At 39.4% G+C, this 22,555-nt stretch overlaps 1 protein-coding gene across 4 annotated transcripts in view; it reads right to left on the bottom strand.

The window, feature by feature from the left end:
* Positions 1 to 1,856: 1,856 nt before the first annotated feature.
* Positions 1,857 to 22,555, bottom strand: part of LOC124615281 (acyl-coenzyme A diphosphatase NUDT19) — an 84,260-nt gene continuing 63,561 nt past the window's right edge. For all 4 annotated transcript variants that reach the window (XM_047143041.1, XM_047143043.1, XM_047143044.1 and 1 more), the window contains 2 exons: positions 2,683 to 2,884; positions 1,857 to 2,228 (listed from right to left, as the gene is read on the bottom strand). In XM_047143041.1, the coding sequence (XP_046998997.1) occupies positions 2,216 to 2,228; positions 2,683 to 2,884 (215 nt within the window). In that variant the 3' untranslated portion in view covers positions 1,857 to 2,215. The remainder of the gene's footprint in view (positions 2,229 to 2,682; positions 2,885 to 22,555) is intronic.

Below are 22,555 nucleotides of genomic sequence, written 5' to 3'. Positions count from 1 at the left end.
ACTTGTTGTTGTCACCGAACGATAAATAAACCTGATTCAGACTCATTGATGACATCTTCGTGATGTGGGCTTTCAACAGCTGCCTCCCATTCCGTACCGAGAAGTCCCTTCCATACAGCCTAATCACCCATGGTTGCACATCTGTAGTGACAAGCAGTCCCTCTCCAATTATATCAAGGGTCTCACCTTCACAGACAGAAATTGCCCTCCCAACCTTGACAAGAAACAGATGTCCTGTGCCTTGTCTTTCCAGTCACCAGTCACCTCCCACATACCCAATGTCCAGCCACAAAGGAGCACTCCTCTCATTACTTAGCACTACCTGGAACTGGATAAACTGAATCACATTATCAGCCAGCATTTCCAATACCTTTCATTGTGTTCTGAAATGAGGGATATCTTCCCCATCCATCCTACAGCTGTATTCTGCCACCCACAGTAACTACACAATATCCTTGTCCATCACTACTCCACCACTTTTCTCAACCCCTTGCCTCATGGCTCATATCCCTGCAATAGACATATATGCAATTCCTGACCCATACATGCTCCTACTGTACTCCAATCCCATCACAGGCAACTCTTCAAAGGCAGGGCCACCTGTAAAAGCAACCATGTGATCTACAAAATAAACTGTAACCACTGCCTCACTTTCTATGTGGACATGACAACTAACAAGCTGTCTGTCTGCATGAATATCCACCAACAAACTGAGGTCAAGCTGATGAACATGCCACCCAACACAATGTTTACTTTAATGACTGCTTCACAGTGTGTGCCATATGGATTCTTCCCATCAACAATAGGTTTTCTGAACTGCATAGATGGGAACTCTCCCTACATGTACTTCTTTGCCAGAACCCCCTGGCATCAACCTTCACTAGTCCCTGTTCTCCACCTACCTATCCTCTTCCCTGCTCCCACTCCAGGACTATATACTACACTTTCCCACCAACACACCTACATAGTCATTTCCCCTTCTCCACTTCTCTGCTCCCCCCCCCCCCCCCCCCCCCCTTCTGCCCAGCACAACCTCCCAGGACTGCAGCAAACCTCCCGAAACTGCACCTAGAAGCCCTATCCTGTACCCATAACAGCCCTGCATGCTCCCACAGGCATCATCTTCCTCTACCCCTCCCCTGCTATCCCTTCACCCCAGCCCATGCCACGTCCTTACCACCACAACCTCCCCCAGCAGATTGCTGCTCATGTCAGATGCAGATGCAGTCCACAATCAATCTTCAGCACCTGGAGACAGTGGCCTTGCGTATGTCAATTGTGTTTGTGTGAGTGTGTGTGCGTTTTCTATTTTGGAAGAAGGACTTTTTTGCAAAAAAGCTTAAATGTTTTGTACTTTTTTTTTAAGTGTGCATGTTTGTGACTCAACACCTCTTCTATGTGGTGAATAGCAATCTATTCTTTCCATGTCATCATTATTCTCTACTGGACTTTTTATTGTTAGAAAGTGCTAAACAGTGCATATGAATATCCATTAGTGATGCTGTGACAGATGTTAGTGGCACTCTATACTGTTTGACACAGCAGCTGTGTTCTGTGCAATAACAAAGGAAGGAAAGGAAGATTTGAATTTAACATCCCAGTGATGGTGAGATCATAAGAGACAAAGCACAATCTCAGATTGGCGAGAGAAGCTGCCTGTGTTATTTTAAAGGAACCATCCCAGCATTTTCTTTAAGCAATTTAGAGAAATTAAGGAGATGGACAGATGGAGATTTGAACCTGTGTACTCTTTAGTACGAGTCCATTGTCTCAGCACTGTGTCACCTTGCTCAGTACACATCATCACATGTGCCCTTTATTGTCATAGGTATGGCAGATTAATAAAAAATAACCCATTAAAACTTTAGAATCCATATCTGATTAAAAAATTTTCATTACAAAAACAGTGCGTTATAAATAACAGTGACACATTATCTACTTTGTGGAATCATCTTGTCTCTAAATCCTTGTTGACACAATGCTAAACTCTTGATATTCCACTTCATCCTTTGTTAAATTGTCAATTTATGGAAGATAAAAAGCATATCACATGAATGAATTGCAGTCAGCTGGAATCCAAAAATTGTCCATTATTAATGCCTTTTAAAACAGGATACCACTGTCACAGGCAGTTTTGTCCTGTAGCATCTGTATGTTTCATTTATAGGTGTTGTTTTTGTCCGTTTCAAATATTGTACAGTCCCTTCTTTTCCAATCACAGGTTGTTCCTGAAAAAATTGGACATAACAAGGTGCTTTAGGAATATTGAAATCACTTGGAAACAAGTTTGTCTTACTAATTTCACCTTTAAACTGTATTATTGGATCATTTTAATGATGATGATGCCCGGTCTCGATAATTTAAGTTGGGCAAATGCTCCATCTTATATGCTGAGAAAAATTATATATTAAAAAAAAAAAGAAAAAAAAGGAAGGCTGGCAAGTAGGAAGCAAAAATTCCAGCAGTGGTATTAGAAACCTCAAAATGGAACACTGTACTCATAGTTTTCAGAAAATAAATACCTCCTTCAAAGAAGGAAGAAAAACTGGTTAAGGAGGAGGGAGGAAGATCACTGATTCATTTTTTGGGAACTACTTAATAATGTAAAATATGTGACAAAAGTATAAAAAATCAATTATTACAAAAGTTACTTTCCTCATATCCAATAGATCTTTAGCTTACCTGTCAAATAAGAGCAGTGGCAATTTGTGTCCATAACTAGGAAGTATGTTTCGAAGAACAATGTTAGTTTTAGCATTTTCAATGTATTCAATACGGTGCAGATTATCACATCCAGTCCGCATTTCTTCTGCTGTCTTTTGTACCTCAGAAAGTTTTGTACCAACCTGAAATATATCTGGCTTTTCTGGGTATAGATCATCACCTGTTAAGAAGTTTAGTATTAATTAATTACATTAGTTATTTGCTTTTAGACCATCACACCAGAAAAATGATAACCCCTGTATTCAAATTTTCAGATTAATCACAATCAATTGTTGGCTCAGTGCCATGTGCAGATCGCTTTCAAGTCAACTGCTTCTCTTCATTTGTTCACGTTTAGTATAAGAACTAACTGTGAACCTAATAAAATGTTCAGCTTGTGTAATCTACAGAAATTGTACAAGACCTTTTTTTATCACTTATGTGTAATTATAATAAGCATTTGTTTTTAAAGGTAACAAAAATATTGCTGAGACTTAGCCTATTAGTCACTAGCATTTGACAAGATAGCAACAGCCTTGCCGCAGTGGATACAGCGGTTCCCATGAGATCACCGAAGACGAGCACTGTTGGGCATGGCTGGCACTTGGGTGGGTGACCATCCGGGCCACCATGCGCTGTTGCCATTTTTCTCATGATGCCAATTGAGGAGCTAATTGACTAAATAGTAGTGGCTCCAGTCAAAGAAAACCATCATAACGACCAAGAGAGTGATGTGCTGACCGCACACTCCTCCTATCCACATCCTCAGCTGTGGCTGACACAGTGGTCGGATGGTCCCGATGGGCCACTTGTGACCTGAAGACAGAGTTTATATTATATACAGGGTGGTCCATTGATAGTGACTAGGCCAAATATCTCACAAAATAAGCATCAAACGAAAAAACTACAAAGAACAAAACTCGTCTAGCTTGAAGGGGGAAACCAGTTGGCGCTATGGTTGACCCGCTAAATGGCGCTGCCATAGGTCAAATGGATATCAACAGCATTTTTTAAAAATAGGAACCCCCATTTTTTATCACATATTCATGTAGTACGTAAAGAAATATGAATGTTTTAGTTGAACCACTTGTTTAGCTTTGTGATGGATGGTGCTGTAATCGTCACAAACGTATAAGTACATGGTATCACGTAACATTCCGCCAGTGTGGACGGTATTTGCTATGCGATACATTGTTGTTTGTTTGTTGTTGTCTTCAGTCCTGAGACTGGTTTGATGCAGCTCTCCATGCTACTCTATTCTGTGCAAGCTTCATCATCTCCCAGTACTTACTGCAACCTACATCCTTCTGAATCTGCTTAGTGTATTCATCTCTTTGTCTCCCTCTACGATTTTTATGCTCCACGCTGCCCTCCAATGCTAAATTTGTGATCCCTTGATGCCTCAGAACGTGTCCTACCAACCGGTCCCTTCTTCTTGTCAAGTTGTGCCACAAACTCCTCTTCTCCCCAATTCTATTCAATACCTCCTCATTAGTTATGTGATCTACCCATCTAATCTTCAGCATTCTTCTGTAGCACCACATTTCGAAAGCTTCTATTCTCTTCTTGTCCAAACTATTTATCGCCCATGTTTCACTTCCATACATGGCTACACTCCATACAAATACTTTCAGAAACGACTTCCTGACACTTAAATCTGTACTCGATGTTAACAAATTTCTCTTCTTCAGAAACGCCTTCCTTGCCACTGCCCGTCTACATTTTATATCCTCTCTACTTCGACCATCATCAGTTATTTTGCTCCCCAAATAGCAAAACTCCTTTACTACTTTAAGTGTCTCATTTCCTAATCTAATTCCCTCAGCATCACCCGACTTAATTCGACTACATTCCATTATCCTCGTTTTGCTTTTGTTGATGTGCATCTTATATCCTCCTTTCAAGATACTGTCCATTCCATTCAACACCTCTTCCAAGTCCTTTGATGTCTCTGACAGAATTACAATGTCATCGGCGAACCACAACGTTTTTATTTATTCTCCATGGACTTTAATACCTACTCCGAATTTTTCTTTTGTTTCCTTCACTGCTTGCTCAATATACAGATTGAATAACATCGGGGACAGGCTACAACCCTGTCTCACTGCCTTCCCAACCACTGCTTCCCTTTCATACCCCTCGACTCTTATAACTGCCATCTGCTTTCTGTACAAATTGTAAATAGCCTTTCGCTCTCTGTATTTTACCCCTGCCACCTTTAAAATTTGAAAGAGAGTATTCCAGTCAACATTGTCAAAACCTTTCTCTAAGTCTACAAATGCTAAAAACATAGGCTTGCCTTTCCTTAATCTATTTTCTAAGATACGTCGTAGGGTCAGTATTGCCTCACGTGTTCCAACATTTCTGCGGAATCCAAACTGATCTTCGCTGATGTTGGCTTCTACCAGTTTTTCCATTCGTCTGTAAAGAATTCGCGTTAGTATTTTGCAGCTGTGACTTATTAAACTGATAGTTCGGTAATTTTCACATCTGTCAACACCTGCTTTCTTTGGGATTGGAATTATTATATTCTTCTTGAAGTCTGAGGGTATTTCGCCTGTCTCATACATCTTGCTCACCAGATGGTAGAGTTTTGTCAGGACTGGCTCTCCCAAGGCTGTCAGTAGTTCTAATGGAATGTTGTCTACTCCTGGCACCTTGTTTCGACTCAGGTCTTTCAGTGCTCTGTCAAACTCTTCACGTATCTCCCATTTCATCTCTATCTACATCCTATTCCATTTCCATAATACTGTCCTCAAGTACATCGCCCTTGTATAGACCCTCTATATACTCCTTCTGCCTTTCTGCTTTCCCTGCTTTGCTTAGAACTGGGTTTCCGTCTGAGCTCTTGATATTCATACAAGTGGTTCTCTTTTCTCCAAAGGTCTCTTTAATTTTCCTGTAGGCAGTATCTATCTTACCCCTAGTCAGATAAGCCTCTACATCTTTACATTTGTACTCTAGCCATCCCTGCTTAGCCATTTTGCACTTCCTGTTGATCTCATTTCTGAGACGTTTGTATTCATTTTTGCCTGCTTCATTTACTGCATTTTTATATTTTCTCCTTTCATCAATTAAGTTCAGTATTGATCCTCTGCTGCCTTCACTACTTCATCCCTCAGAGCTACCCATTCTTCTTCTACTGTATTTCTTTCCCCCATTCCTGTCAATTGTTCCCTTATGCTCTCCCTGAAACTCTGTACAACCTCTGGTTCTTTCAGTTTATCCAGGTCCCATCTCCTTAAATTCCCACCTTTTTGCAGTTTCTTCAGTTTTAATCTACAGTTCATAACCAATAGATTGTGGTCAGAGTCCACGTCTGCCCCTGGAAATGTCTTACAATTTAAAACGTGGTTCCTAAATCTCTATCTTACCATTACCTAATTATCTGAAACCTTTTGGTATCTCCAGGGTTCTTCCATGTATACAACCTTCTTTTATGATTCTTGAACCAAGTGTCAGCTATGATTAAGTTATGCTCTGTGCAAAATTCTACCAGACGGCTTCCTCTTTCATTTCTTTCCCCCAATCCATATTCACCCACTATGTTTCCTTCTCTCCCTTTTCCTACTACCGAATTCCAGTCACCCATGACTATTAAATTTTCGTCTCCCTTCACTACCTGAATAATTTCTTTTATCTCATCATACATTTCATCAATTTCTTCATCATCTGCAGAGCTAGTTGGCATATAAACTTGTACTACTGTAGTAGGCATGGGCTTCGTGTCTATCTTGGCCACAGTAATGCATTCACTATGCTGTTGGTAGTAGCTTACCCGCACTTCTATTTTTTTATTCATTATTAAACCTGTGGTGTCACCGCCAGACACCACACTTGCTAGGTGGTAGCCTTTAAATCGGCCGCGGTCCTTTAGTATACGTCGGACCCGTGTGTCGCCACTGTCAGTGATTGCAGACCGAGCGCCACCACACGGCAGGTCTAGAGAGACGTCCTAGCACTTGCCCCAGTTGTACAGCCGACTTTGCTAGCGATGCTACACTGACAAATACGCTCTCATTTGTCGAGACGATAGTTAGCTTAGCCTTCAGCTACGTCGTTTGCTACGACCTAGCAAGGCACCATTACCAGTTTATATTGAGATTGTAATTATGTATCAAGAGCGATGTTCTCCAATTATGGATTAAAGTTAAGTATTCCAAGATCTTTGTACTTTATGTGCAATTCTCAAGTCATTGTCCTGTTCCAGACCTCAGGCCAGTCTGCGTGAGCTTTAACGCGTGCCTTTCGGCTACCTCCGAGTGGCTTGGCTGTCTTGCCAAGTCACTACAAAACCTACTCCTGCATTACCCCTATTTTATTTTGTATTTATAACCCTGTATTCACCTGACCAAAAGTCTTGTTCCTCCTGCCACCGAACTTCACTAATTCCCACTATATCTAACTTCAACCTATCCATTTCCCTTTTTAAATTTTCTAACCTACCTGCCCAATTAAGGGATCTGACATTCCACGCTCCAATCCATAGAACACCAGTTCTCTTTCTCCTGATAACGACGTCCTCTTGAGTAGTCCCCGCCCGGAGATCCAAATGGGGGACTATTTTACCTCCGGAATATTTTACCCAAGAGGAAGCCATCATCATTTAACCATACAGTAAAGCTGCATGCCCTCGGGAAAAATTACGGCTGTAGTTTCCGCTTGCTTTCAGCCGTTTGCAGTACCAGCACAGCAAGGCCGTTTTGGTTAGTGTTGCAAGGCCAGATCAGTTAATCATCCAGACTGTTGCCCCTGCAACTACTGAAAAGGCTGCTGCCCCTCTTCAGGAACCACACGTTTGTCTGGCCTCTCAACAGATATCACCCCCCCCCCCCTCCCCCCGTTGTGGTTGCACCTACGGTACGGCCATCTGTATCGCTGAGGCACAGAAGCCTTCCCACCAACGGCAAGGCCCATGGTTCATGGGAGTAGGATGCGATACATTACTCATGTTAAAATGGACCGTTTACCAATTGCGGAAAAGGTCGATACCGTGTTGATGTATGGCTATTGTGATCAAAATGCCCAATGGGCATGTGCTATGTATGCTGCTTGGTATCCTGGACGACATCATCCAAGTGTCTGGACCGTTTGCTGGATAGTTACGTTATTTAAGGAAACAAGAAGCGTTCACCCACATATGAAACATCAATCGCGACCTGCCGCACATCAGTAGTAGACAAACTGCGCAAGAATCAGGAATCTCAAAAACGTTGGTGTTGAGAATGCTACATCAACATCGATTGCACCCGTATCATATTTCTATGCGCCAGGAATTGCATGGCGATGACTTTGAACGTTGTGTACAGTTCTGCCACTGGGCACAAGGAAAATTACGGGGGACTGACAGATTTTTTGCATGCATTCTATTTAGCGACAAAGCGTCATTCACCAACAGCGGTAACATAAACCAGCATAATATGCACTATTGTGCAACGGAAAATCCACAATGGCTGCGACAAATGGAACATCAGCGACCTTGGTGGGTTAATGTATGGTGCGGCATTATGGGAGGAAGGATAATTGGCCCCCATTTAATCGATGGCAATCTAAATGGTGCAATGTATGCTCATTTCCTACGTAATGTTTTACCGATGTACTACAAGATGTTTCACTGCATGACAGTATGGTGATGTACTTCCAACATGATGGATGTCCCGCACATAACTCACATGCGGTTGAAGCGGTATTGAATAGCATATTTCATGACATGTGGATTGGTCATTGAAGCACCATACGCATTGTCAATGCATGTGCAAACATTATGGAAGGCGAACTACTCGCTGTTGAGAGGAATGTCGTTACATGTATTGCCAAATGCTTTGAGGTTGACGGACATCATTTTGAGCATTTATTGCATTAATGTGGTATTTACAGGTAATCACGCTGTAACAGCATGTGTTCTCAGAAATGATAAGTTCACAAAGGTACATGTATCACATTGGAACAACCGAAATAAAATGTTCAAACATACCTACGTTCAGTATTTTAATTTAAAAAACCTACCTGTTACCAACTGTTCGTCTAAAATTGTGAGTCATATGTTTGTGACTATTACAGCGCCATCTATCACAAAGCGAAAAAAGTGGTCCAACTAAAACAAATATTTCTTTATGTACTACATGAATATGTAATAAAAAATGGGGGTTCCTATTTTTAAAAAAACGTAGTTGATATCCGTTTTACCTATGGCAGCGCCATCTAGCGGGCCAACCATAGCACCATCTGGTTTCCCCCTTCAAGCTAGACAAGTTTCGTTCTTTGTAGTTTTTTCGTTTGATGCTTATTTCATGAGATATTTGGCCCAGTCATGATCAATGGACCTCCTTGTATATATTATATTTGATAAGATAAATGGTCCATTCATATCACATGTATATGAGAATTAGGTCACCAACCACCAAGCAGAGGAGATGCTGATTAGCAAGCAGGCACATATAAGTTATGGAATACTGTATACCTTTTGGACAAAGTCCTTCAGAGTTAACAAAAAAACACATGTAACCACTTTCATCCTACTTATATGATGACTGCTTAACACCTCTACTGTTTGGCGAGTACTGAGATAACTTCATTTGCATATTCTCTTTCACCTTGGCTTTTCTTTCCCTAATAATGCAAGTGCATCTGAAAAGTTTGGTGGATGGTCCAATATACTAAAAACTGTGTGGGTTACGATAAGGCACCCTCACAAACACATTGAGAAACATCTCAAAGAGCACACCCTACTGTGCTTCTGAAATGAAGCTAACTAGTAAATATGAGAACTCGTGTCATTGCAAAATTGAGCAATGTGTTAACATTAAGCTTTAGTTCAAATTAGGTAAAATGGTGACAGAGACTCATGGAATGTTAGCACAAGTGTACAGTGTTGAAGCTGTGAGTAGAAAGTGCATGGTTGAGGGGTTTAAATGCTTTAGATATGGAAAAAAAGTATCAAGGATGCCCTGCATTCAAATAAGCTGTCAACAAGTACAATCCTAGACAACATGAGATGAGTGTGACAGGAGCTTGTGGCTAACTGATAGTTGCTTTGAGAATGATAGCAGAGGACAATGTAAGCACTACTGTATATGAACAGTAGAAAAAGCAGAAGAATTATACCCGGTTTGTACCGCACACACTGACAAGATGAGCATAAGCAAATTTGGAGGAAATGAATGGAGATTTCATTAACATGTCCTACTGGAATCTGCAATTTTTGTAAACCATCACTACAGAAGATGAGACCTAGTGCCACTGATACTATCTGGAGACCAATCAAACAGTCAATGGCATGGTGATTGTCGCCATTCCTGCCTCCCAAAACAAATCAGTTGACAAAAATTCAAGACTAAAACAATGTTGATTGCCTTTTTCCAATTGCAGAGGTGTGATCCATCAGGAATTCCAAACTGAGGGTCAAGCTGTCAGCACAGAAGTTTACGAGAGAGTTTTGAAATGACTGCTACAATGCATCTGGCAGTTTTGGCCATAATTGTACTGGTGCAAACAGTGGAATTTCCTCCATGATAATGACCATTTGCACACTGCAATCCACATGCTCAACATTCTCACTCATTGCAAGATGACAGTTTATCAGCACCCTCCTTATTCTCCAGATTTGGCACTCACGGACTTCCTCTTCTTCTTCTTTTTTTGTTCCGTTCCATTCCCCCACCTTTAAATTATCTAAAAGGCCTATGCTTTGCAGACATCTAAAAGGCCTATGCTTTACAGACATTGCAGAAATCCAACAATGTATGACAACGATACTTGGAGCAATTCCTTCCACAAGAAGTGTCTGAGGATGTTTTTAACAGCTTTGCAACAAATTTCAGAAGTGTGTTGTAGCTAATAGTGATTACTTTGAAGGCTAATAAAGATTTTCTTTTGTAACCCTTGTTTATTTATTTTTTGTGATCCCTCGCCAAAATTTTCAGACACACCTAGTATACTATAAAAAGTAAAAAACATGTAAATGTAATATGTTATCCTAGAAGTAAGGTATATTTATGATTGGCGATAAGACCATTGCACGACTACTACATTGCACATCAATTGCTGAAAGGATGCTATTTTTATTAAGAGTATTTGACATTTGCATTGATTTATGATGTGTGATAGATCTTTGTAAAGGTAAGCATAAATGAAATAATGATTGCTGGAAATGAAATTCAGGCAGTGACTTTAAGTTTAAAACGTAATGGCAGAAGATGTTCAATGCCAAGTTTCATTAGGACAAGACAGGGACTGAACCACTGGTTTCTTGATTCCTGCAAGTACTAAGGAGATGAAAATGTTTGTGGTGAAAAGTGAAGTTGATTGTAGTAAAAACATTGATATTGTTGGAGAGAACAGAAGTTTCCATTTGACAAAAGTGCTCCTTAGTTACCAGAAACTCCACAAACAATTTGCTGGTTATCACCACAATTGCAGGTATCTACAAGGGTTTACACATGAAGAGGCGTAACATTACAAAATATGTACTAGCTGTCAGATAATTATTTAGGAAATAATGATGGATAGATACTTGCAATAAGAACACTCACCACTATAACTGCTCGTTGTATGTGAGTGCATTTGTGTTCATGAACAGTACACTATCATAAGTGCATTTGTTACATGCATTAGCCTTTGTGTCAGAGAAATGTATCCCCATCTCATGGGACAAGAGCATACTAGGGTATGCGACTTCATTTGGTCTCAATGTCTGGAATGTTTTATGCTGTTATTTGCTTTCTGTTTTCTGCTGTTCTTTTCATCACTGGGTATGTACTGCATCTGGCATCTCCTTTAATCTGTTTCACATATTCTATTGTTTGTCTGTCCCCTACAATTTTTACCCTCTATTGCTCCCTCTGGCAGCAAGTTAGTTTTCATGAATGCCATATCAGATTACCAAGCAACTTGCCCAATAATTTTTATACTTGCTGAATTAATGTCTTTCCTATAACTCTTACAGATTCCAGTTGCTCTGAAGGTGCATCAGTGATTCCTGCTGACTCATTTGACGTCAGATCATTGAATGCTCTTCTCACACTCCGCAAAATGGCAAGAGTATAACTTACAAGTATTTTTGCTTAGAGCTTCAGCTGCTCCATTATACATGGACGTGTACTCTATAGAGTGTAGACCTTGGTGTAGTAGCAGAAATATCAAGTAAAGGGCCTGAAGAATCTGGAAGCTGCAACTACAGCACACGAATAACTCGAACTCATTGGTCATATTATATTTATTGCAGTGCTGTCAGAATTTTAATCAAATGCACAGTGGATGCTATTGGAAAATGCACCATAAAACCTGACTAAACAAAGCAGCCACTTGTAGTCATACTTAAAACAACATTTTTGTTTATAAGCGACATCTGAAGTACAAAACTTCCTGCAGATTTGAAGTATGGTAAAAACATCATTTTAAGTACAGAAGACATGATTTAATTTATAGTCACAGAAACCTAAAAATAATTCTTGTCTTGTTAATAACCAAGTTGTAAATCTGCCACAGCCTTGTGTTCTAAAGTTACACTGATAAACATCGCTTCAAATCTGGTGCTCCAGTGATGTCTCAGATACTCCATAGTGGGAGATTCTTGACAGCTTGAATTAGAAAATTCAGATGACTGATAGGCTGACCAGAATTTGTTGGGGTTTTGCAATATGAAGAGTTTTCATCAGACAGACAAGGGCAGCTTTGTGCCTGATGAATGACTCTCTCTCTCTCTCTCTCTCTCTCTCTCTCTCTCTCTCTCTCTCTCCCTCCAGCAGCTGTGAGTGCCAGTGTGTCACCCCCATCATTGATGAGCAGGTAAGTAGCTGTTTCCCTTCATTTTTTGTTTGTTATTTTTGTCTTGTTGCAATTCTTATTTTCTTTTCTTCTCTAGGCTCTTGCCAATCCCTTCTTCTATTCCAATCCAGTCTTCCCTTACCTCTGATTTACAATGTAATTGAATAGATATCTACTCACCCAGCACCAGTAAGAGAAAACATATACAAAGATTAAGAAAATGTGCAAGCTTTTAGAGACAGTGGCTCCTTCTGGCAGAAGGGTTGAAGGGGAAGGAAGAAGGATGAAGGAAAAGGACTAGAGTTCAAAAAAGTTGCCCAAAATCCCAGGTCAGGGGAGACTTCACCAGACAGGATGATAAGGAAGGACTGATTGTTTGGTACTACACTGTAAGAGGTCTTGCCCTTGACTCTGAAAGCTTGCACACTCTCTTAAGCTTTATATATGTTGTTTTCTCCTGCCACCACTTGGTGAGTAGATCATTTACCTATCCATTTACATAATATTTTCAAAAACTGATTATTTTTGTTGATATCCTACCTCTGATTTGTCAACTGTCATCTCACCCACTTCAAAAATTTTCAAATCTCAACTGCTATTAGAACTTCACTGTTGATTTACAGATAGTCTTACCTACTGTTTTTCCTTTAACCCTTTCACTAAAAATGTCAACTATTTCATTCATAGAATGCTTTCTTCTCTTTTAACAGGTATTTTTCAAAATATTAATTTTTTTTTTTTTTTTTTTTTTTTTTTTTTTTTTTTTTTTTTTTAGATAGATGTGCACTTTACTTTGACTCCTTCATTAATTTAATTAATAAGAAAGTAAATGATTAGTCAAATGATCATCAGTGACTTTATATTAAGGAACTGAATGTCACTGTTTCATAAATTGTTGAATTGACAGGTTCGATATTTAGACTCATATATGATCACTCATGAACCACTCCAAGATACAACTCACGGCCAACTCAGCTCAGCTAAGCAGAATTCCTTGTTAATTACATTTCTGCACTATGAGGTATGCTTCTAGGGTCAGTTAATGTCTCTTTTACTCTGAATTCATTGTGAATGGTGCTTCCTTAAAAGTTAGTATTATGCAGGTTTTTAACAGGGTTGGAACTGTAACTTTTTCTATGGCTACTTACAGGTTGCCATTCATCTTCCAAAGCATTAAAGATAAACAATAACCCCAGGTCCAGGCACTCCCCCCCTCCCCCCTTTATAAACTATTGTATGGGAACCCTTGGAGTTTGGGCATTAGTTAGTGTCACAACCAGAGCACCTGCCACTGATTGTTTGCTGCTGCAGTGCCCCCTGGACTGTGGAACCCTCAAATGTAACAAACAAATAGTTTCATTAATGTAGGGATACAAAAACTTGTAGCTATCTATTCTTGTCCTTGATTAAGTCATTAAATAACAACCTAAACATATTTACTACATGTGCTGTTAAAGTACATGCAACTTTAATCTTAATAAGAATTCTGCACACTCACAATATGTGCCCATATATGGTGAAATGAGACTTGAAATTCAGTTGGTCTGTTGCACATGTTCCTACCACCGATATCATGACCATTCATACATGGCAACCTTCACCTCGTGGTCTACTGAAAACAGTTTTCCTCTGCTCACCTGTTCTTTCAGAACTGTGTAATGCTAGGTAGGACAGCAGGCGAGTTGGTTCAGAATACCCCAATGAAAACTGTTGATGAATTCGACATTTTGAGGATGCCATAAACTGTTGCATTTTGAATATTTTTTACAATTGACTGCTGCCAATACACTGATTGTCTGTTTGATTCCAGTGCATAATGGACCATCCAGATTTTATCCCCCATTACAAATCCCCAAATTGGCTGAACACAGTTTATTTTTTGCTCATCATTGGCTGGCGTTTTCAGCAACCACCAACTGCGGAATTTCCAGAAATGCAATTGTTCAGTTATCCTTGCATACAGCACAGTTTAACTGTTGACCATCTTCTGGACATATTTTAGACATTAACAGTTGAAGGACAGTCTTTATCAATCATCCATTTGAGTTTCTCTGTGAGCACTTTAGTCACAATTGACAGTCTCACACTCCCAGATGACTGAATGCAACTTATTTTGTGCTTATCACATTATCAGCACCAAACAACAACAGAAATTCAGAGCAGTTAACTGTGCATAAAATAAAGTTTGGCTGATTTTGTAGACACATTTTACACAGTTCATTCATTGACATATAGCACTGTTCATGAATCAACTAGTTTGTTCACAAACAGTCACAACTTATAGTCTCACACTTGTCCATTCATCTAGGTTGTTTTTCCACAATCTGTAACCTGTTGTTGTTGTCTTCAGTCCAGAGACTGGTTTGATGCATCTCTTCATGCTACTCTAACTTGTGCAAGCTTCTTCATTTACAAGTAACTACTCCACCCTACATCCTTCTGAATCGGCTTAGTGTATTCATCTCTTGGTCTCCCTCTATGATTTTTACCCTCCATGCTGCCCTCCAGTACTAAATTGGTGATCCCTTGATGCCTCAGAACATGTCCTACCAACTGATCCCTTCTTCTAGTCAAGTTGTGCCACAAACTTCTCTTCTCCCCAATTCTATTCAATACCTCCTCATTAGTTATGTGATCTACCCATGTAATCTTCAGCATTCTTCTGTAGCACCACATTTCGAAAGCTTCCATTCTCTTTTTGTCTGAACTATTTATCATCCATGTTTCACTTCCATACATGGCTACACTTCATACAAATACTATCAGAGAAGAATTCCCGAGACTTAAATCTATACTCAGTGTTAACAAATTTCTCTTCTTCAGAAACGCATTCCTTGCCATTGCCAGTCTACATTTTATATCCTCCTCTGTAACCAATATACACTAATTTACCATTTTTTGATGTTATATCACATCACTTTAAACAGCCACAAGTTTACGGCAGATGTCAGCAATCTTCTTTGTTGTGCAATAACAAATGAAGAGTTTTGCGACACACTGGATACAAACACATATTGTTCTTTATGTGCATGATAGACAAGTTCTGTTATTTGATAGTCAGAGTGAAGTTCAAACTGATGTGGAACACTTTCACAAACAGTACAAGCTAGGCAAAGGCATTAGTTCACCCAGGAAGTTGCAAGCTGATAAATTCTAGAAAAGATGCCAAGTCCATTGTAGATTACGTACAAATAATTTCAGTTATATCCTAATCAAAATTCAAGTCTGTAGTGTGGTAGTCAACACAATATTATAATGGTGCATGCAGGAGTGTTTCATATACAGTATGCGGAATGGTTTCTCGGTTGCATTGCACACTTATTTTAAGTGGCCAGAAACCAAAGGAATTTCTCATCTACATCATACCTCCTGCTGCTGCTCATCTCAGTATCCATGCTCTTCACCCTGTTGAGGCAACTAATTGATGCCACTTCCACCTTCACTGCCTGCTGGTGGGATATCCTTCTCACTACTTGGTGGAAATACAGTACTCCTCTGCCCTTTAAATGACCCATAAGGCCTCTGTTGATGACTCAGTGTGGTATTGGGTATGGGACCAAATCCAGAGCTACATTTTCGCAGAGTTGGCATAGCAGGGGGCCATGGCACTGTACTGGTTCAGCCAAAGCTGATTTTTATGACAACACAGCTCATTTGCTCCGACCATGACATCATACATGTGATGCCCATTACGGCTAACAATAATGCCTGCCATCCACCCTGGTTTTCTACTGAATTTGTGAGTTCAGACAAGGGAGCCTGAGCGATAATAAGGGTGCACTTGGTCAGGTTGAGTTCATGATGCTGGGTGCGACAGGTCATTAATGCTCATGCTCATCACCCATGTCATAATACAGCCAGGCATTGACTGCCAATCAGAGTGGACCTATAAGATGCCAGGAAACAGGAAATGGCCCCCTCGGAGAGTGCTGTTAGCATGGTGTTTGCACCTGAAGTTTGAGAGTCCCTACCAGGAGCTGAATTTCCAAGTTTGATGCCAGATGTTAGGGAGTGATGGTGAGATGATCAGTTCAGTTATGTTCTCAAAACTGGTGGAATCCTGATGTTCCAAACTCAAGACCATAGTTGGAGACTATCCTATGTGGCACATATTTTATTTCAAAAGTATTAGACTGAGCCCAGATTGTTGCAGCAGTGGTTGTGGATGATATCCAGGCCACAAGAGAAAAATGTAGATAGGGTCTACCATCAGAAGCCGTATTATGCCTTTGAACAGTCTGGCAAAGTCTAGATGTGCCTCTTCTCATGGGTGTTCCGGAGTGGGCCGTGGCAGCAAACACTGTGCTTGGACAGACTGATTTTGCAGGCATGCACTACAGTGTTAGACTGTCCATTTTAGCTGTGCATCTATCTGCAGCTAGTAAACATGATGTTTTTACACACCATTCATATGAGTCATTTGCCAGTACTAACAATGCAGCAGGCAGGGGATATGAACTCAAAACGTGTGGCTTGACGACTCTGCGCTCTGCTTCATTGGCAGCAGCAGCAGTAAGGCAAGGAGAAATAAGTTTTAAAAGCAGTGTCTGAGCCTCTGAAAGTATGATCTGGGCAACTCAGCTGAACTGGTAATTACACCCTGCAAAGAAGCAGATCTGTGTGTGTTGCTCTCACTAAGGATATGCCTTATGTTTTCATTGAAGACAAAGTAAACAACCTCCTCCTTATTGAAATCCACACTGGGCTCCATCAGCAGACAGAATAAGGTATCATAGTTGGCACATCATGAGATGGGCCTGTAACGAATGTCATAATTACAACTGCTCAGAACGAGCCATCTCTGAAGCCACTGTGCTGTTCACGCTGGAGTTTTGATTTTAGATGAAACAGGGTGATCAGCAGCCTGTGGACTGATAGTAAATGGAACATGGTACTACACTGAAATATGTGGGACTTTATTATCCCATAAATTATGGCAAAGGTTTCTTTCTCTATATGTGAACAGTTTAATAGCTGCTCTGCACCAGGGAGAAAATTTCGGACATGAATGTTATAGGATGCTCTGTCCCATCAGTGTCTGTGTGACAGCACAACATCAGTATCATACTGCAGTGTCTCTGAGGCCTATATAATTCATTTTTGGGGTATAAAAGTCTATAACATAGAGTGGATTTGAAGCAGTCTTAAAGTAGTAAAGGCTTCTTGGACAGACTTGAGAACATACAGATTTAGTGCCCTTTGTTTAGCAAATGATTTAGTGGATGACATATGTGGACTGCTATGAGTATGAATTTTATTTAATCAGTTTTCCTGAGAATAGCTTGGAGTTATTCAAGGTTCCAGGGAACTGCCATTGGTCGAAGATCATCTTTGTTTAATACATGTCCCAAGTATTTGACAGTAGGTTCAAAGAAAGTGCATTTAATACCATCAGCCTGGAACCCAGGGCCCGATTTAGAGGTGTGGAGGTGCTGGGCCAACAAAGGAATGGAGACCCTTATCATTTTTTAAATAGGTTAAATAATTTTTATGAACTTGTAGCATGCTGCAGGGGAAAAATAGGTCCACGACTTGTTTTATAATTGAAATAAATGATTATAACTCTGTCATAAGTAGCATTAAGAAAATCTTTTTTTATTTCTTGATGGTGACTAGTTTTGGACACCTATCGCCATTTTCAAACCATCCATATTGTAATAATAGAGGGAAACATTCCACGTAGGAAAAATATATCTAAAAACAAAGATGATGTGACTTACCAAATGAAAGTGCTGGCAGGTCGACAGACACACAAACAAACACAAACATACACACAAAATTCAAGCTCTCGCAACAAACTGTTGCCTCATCAGGAAAGAAGGAAGGAGAGGGAAAGACGAAAGGATGTGGGTTTTACAAAAAAAAAAAAAAACAAAAAAAAAAAAAACCTTGCTGTAGAGCAAAGACAAGTCTTTTACGTAGGGTGAAGCACTAAAGAACTTTTACTGAGAACTGATCAACACGTATATCTAGAACCCAATAGAATTGAATCTGTTAATAGCTCTCTGTATCGGAATCCACATCCTTTCGTCTTTCCCTCTCCTTCCTTCGTTCTTTCCTGATACCCACATCCTTTTGTCTTTCCCTCTCCTTCCTTCTTTCCTGATGAGGCAACAGTTTGTTGCGAAAGCTTGAATTTTGTGTGTATGTTTGTGTTTATTTGTGTGTCCGTCGACCTGCCAGCACTTTCATTTGGTAAGTCACATCATCTTTGTTTTTAGATACATCCATATTGTAAGTGTGACAATACAGATGAAAGCCTATGTAAAGAGTTTGCCCCCACAGTGATGATCAAAGTGGCACTATTGTCGACTCAACAACAGTAAACAGACCATGTAGGAAAGACACTGAATGGACATAGGTGTCCAGAACTAGTCACCACCAGGAAATAAAAAAGATATTTCTTAATGCAACTTATGATGGAGCTACAATCATTTGTTTCAATTAAATAATTTTGTCTCTTGACTGTTTCAATAATTTATTATGAGAAAAAATAATAAAATGTACAAAATAAAATACAAGAAATAAATCAAATTATGACATACTGAGCTTTTTTCAATGAAAAATTATTAGTGATTTTACTGAAATCCACCTTCTGATATGACATACTGAGCTTTTTTCAATGAAAAATTATTGGTGATTTTACTGAAATCCACCTTCTGTAGTAAAACACTCTCAATGCTGAGTAGTGACAATTCTGATATGCAGTTTTGCTTCATTGTTGTTCTCAGCCCATTTTATACAATTTTCATGTTTGAAAATGAACATTCTCCAGTGCAATTTGAGCCCATCAAAACCAAGTATGTTCTCTGTGTAATTTCAGTGTTTGGGAATGTAGCTCTGAAATATTGACTGTCAAGAATTTGATAGTAGAACAGCTCTTTAAATTGGTCTTTTTGATACTCCTTTTCATAAAAATATATTGACGATGTTCTAAATTGTCTTTGTAAACTTTTACCCATTCTTCTGCAGCAGCATACAAATTTGCAGCATCCATGACCTCTAAATGATTCAGAAATCCAAATCTTGAATGGACAACACTGTATGCATGAAATCTTTCAGTGAGAGAAACACATAGCAGATCAATCATTGGGCTAAACCATGACACTTTAAATATCTCTTCTGGTGACAGGGTAGCATTAGCCTCATTTGCTTTCATATTATTGAGCAGATTCAACCTCACATTTCTTGTTCTGCTGCATTATTTTATGTACTGGTCAGTATTTGATAATCCTTTAGCTGCTGCTTTGTATTTAGCAAACTTGTCTCTCTTGTAATCAATGAATGGTTTCAATGATCACAATGTACAGCTGAGAGATTCTACAATCATTTTCGAGTCCTGCAACTCTTGTTTGTAGCATTGAATTGCTCCAAAAAATGGCAAATAAAGTAGTTTTGAGGCCAGTCATATTTCCAAAAAAAAATGTATTGCTTCACTTATCACAATGCCTTTTTGCTCTATATTGGAAGATATGCTTATTAGAGCTGCTTTGATTTCAGAATAACCATTGACCATGGCTTTCACAGCTTGACAAGACCAGCAATACTGCTAAGCTTTTTCAATGCATAAAACTGTCTGTCTTTTTTTTCCTGCAATAATTCTGCTTGCTCTTGATTCTTATTACAAATTTTCAATAATTCTGTGATGCCACCTGATGCAAAAGCTGCATTATATTGAATACTATACACCAAATCCCCATTTACTGTCTAATGTCCTCTCATGTTTTTAGGATCTTATGGACTTCTTGCTTGGTTGACACGATAAAATAATTGGTAAATTTGGGTATTTTATCTAAAGTTTCTTCAGTTTTCTTCTCACATGCTGCCTGCAATTTCCTCTTCTGGGAACCACTAGTGAATACTCAAGAGTTTAGCAATGATCACCCATGATTCCACCATAAAACAAAGATTAATATTGGCCATTAAGAAAACATGCAAATGCAAAAGGAAAGCCATTAACCAGTACAGAAATAGTTGGGGAAAATCAATAACTGAGCAGAAACCAAAAATTAGCAAAATTAAACAAGATGATATATGAGATTGTGAGAACACACAAAGGTGTTATGAGTGCACATAGAAAATGAGAAGAATAGAAAAGCTGTGTACTAAAACCTGTTCCATTATGGGATTTATATTAGAGACCACAATATGAATATGAAAACACTTAAGTGTGTCCATACAAATTTAGAAGGATGTGATTGGTTGCACAATGTTCATAGACTCTTAGACTTAAAACAATGCAATGTGAAGGTCTCAGATTTTGGGTATTCACTGCTACAAGCACACCACAAGGCAGACACTTAATGCCACAACTGAACGTACAGGCATAAATGGCGAAAAGCAGGTGTAGACAGGCATTCAGTGTTTGATTCCTCATTGTGATTTTTTTCTCTCATTATAAAATGATGGACACTTATAAATAATAATATTTGATCAACTGATATTCTTGGATTATTAAAGAAATAATTTATTTTGTATTTATTTTATGCAGTAAGATACGTGAATAATGGTTTGAATTCAATTGGTTCAAAAAAATAATTATTTGCATATCTACAAAGTAGATTCATATTCCTTTCAACAATACCTTCGAGCTGGGAGTAGAGTGCTATACCAATTTGCCACTGGCATACTCATGGAAATGTCAGTGGAAAATGGTGCCTGCTTATCAGGGCTACTTGGCATACTAAAGGTTTATGGAGTACATTAGTTAGACAACTGTAGTTAAATTGTTTTTTCATCTGATCTGAGTCACACTTACAATAAACTATAAAATGAAAAACCAAACAATGGAAATTCCAGGTTGGTATATCAATAATGTAAGGAAAAAATAGATTGCTACTTACCATAAAGATGACACGTTAAGTTACAGAAAAGCACAACTAAAAGACACTTACACATTAGCTTTGGCCACAGCCTTCATCAGATAAGGTAACACACACACACACACACACACACACACACACACACACACACACACAAGCAAGCACACGTCATGCACACAACTGTCATCTCCAGCAGCTCGGACTGGGATCTGGTGTGTGTTTCCTTTTCTGACAAAGGCTGTGGCTAAAAGCTATGTGTAAGTGTCTTTTTAGTTGTGCCTGTCTGCAACTTAACGTGTCATCTTTTTGGTAAATAGCAATTTATCTTTTCTTTACACAGTTTGTAAAATAAAACTTTATTAGTCGTATTAATATAAAAATTGATGAAGTAGCTGTAGTATTAATGCAGTGGTGTAGGTCAAATGAATAAAGAGGTTTTTTTTTTTTTTTTTCATTAGAATATGTGTGTGTTGTGGGGGGGTCCTCTCTTGTGCAGGCCCCTGGGCTGTAGCCCCAGTTGCCCTCCCCTAAATGCAGCCATTCTGGAGCCTATCAACCAATTCATATACTTTGGCAAGGTGTTGCCCCTTGATGGCTTTTATCATGATTATGTCACCTAACAAGATAAACTCCCCATCACAACATCCTCAGATTGAGTGGTAAGATAACCCAGAGGATAGCCCGTCAAAAACTGAGCACACATCAAGCATAAAAACAGGAAGAAGGTGAACTGAACTGAACTGTGAAAAAGAAAACAAAATCAAAACAGTGAATGGTCCAAGCTCATGATGTGCAACATTGCACAAGCTTGAGTAACAAAGGCATGGTGATTATGTGGTCATGGTGTTGGACTGCGAAGAGGAGATCCATGTTCAAATCGCCCTCATTCGCATTCCATTTTGGAAGTTTTGACTCATGAATTCCTTTGTTGTAACATAGTTCACACCCTTTTATTTGTTGCTTTTATTTCTGTGAGAGGTCTATGCGGCATCTCGCCTGCTCCCACTATTCATCACCTTTACTTGTGATGGTAATATATTCTTACCACAAGACTCATATTCTATAACCAATGTGCAGTATGACAATTGCCAAGATTACAGAAGGAGAACAGACAGGTCAGTGATCAGATAGAAAACTCATAATTTTGTGAAGAAAAGGGGTGGGGGTGGAGGGCCATGAGGGGGATATGAACACATATCTCCTGCTTTGCAATCCAACACTGTGACCACACAACCACAACACCGTGATTCTTGCAATGCACTCAG

This window comes from Schistocerca americana, chromosome 5, assembly GCF_021461395.2.
Source record: "Schistocerca americana isolate TAMUIC-IGC-003095 chromosome 5, iqSchAmer2.1, whole genome shotgun sequence".
Taxonomy (NCBI): domain Eukaryota; kingdom Metazoa; phylum Arthropoda; class Insecta; order Orthoptera; family Acrididae; genus Schistocerca; species Schistocerca americana.
This window is presented reverse-complemented; position numbering and strand designations above follow the sequence as displayed.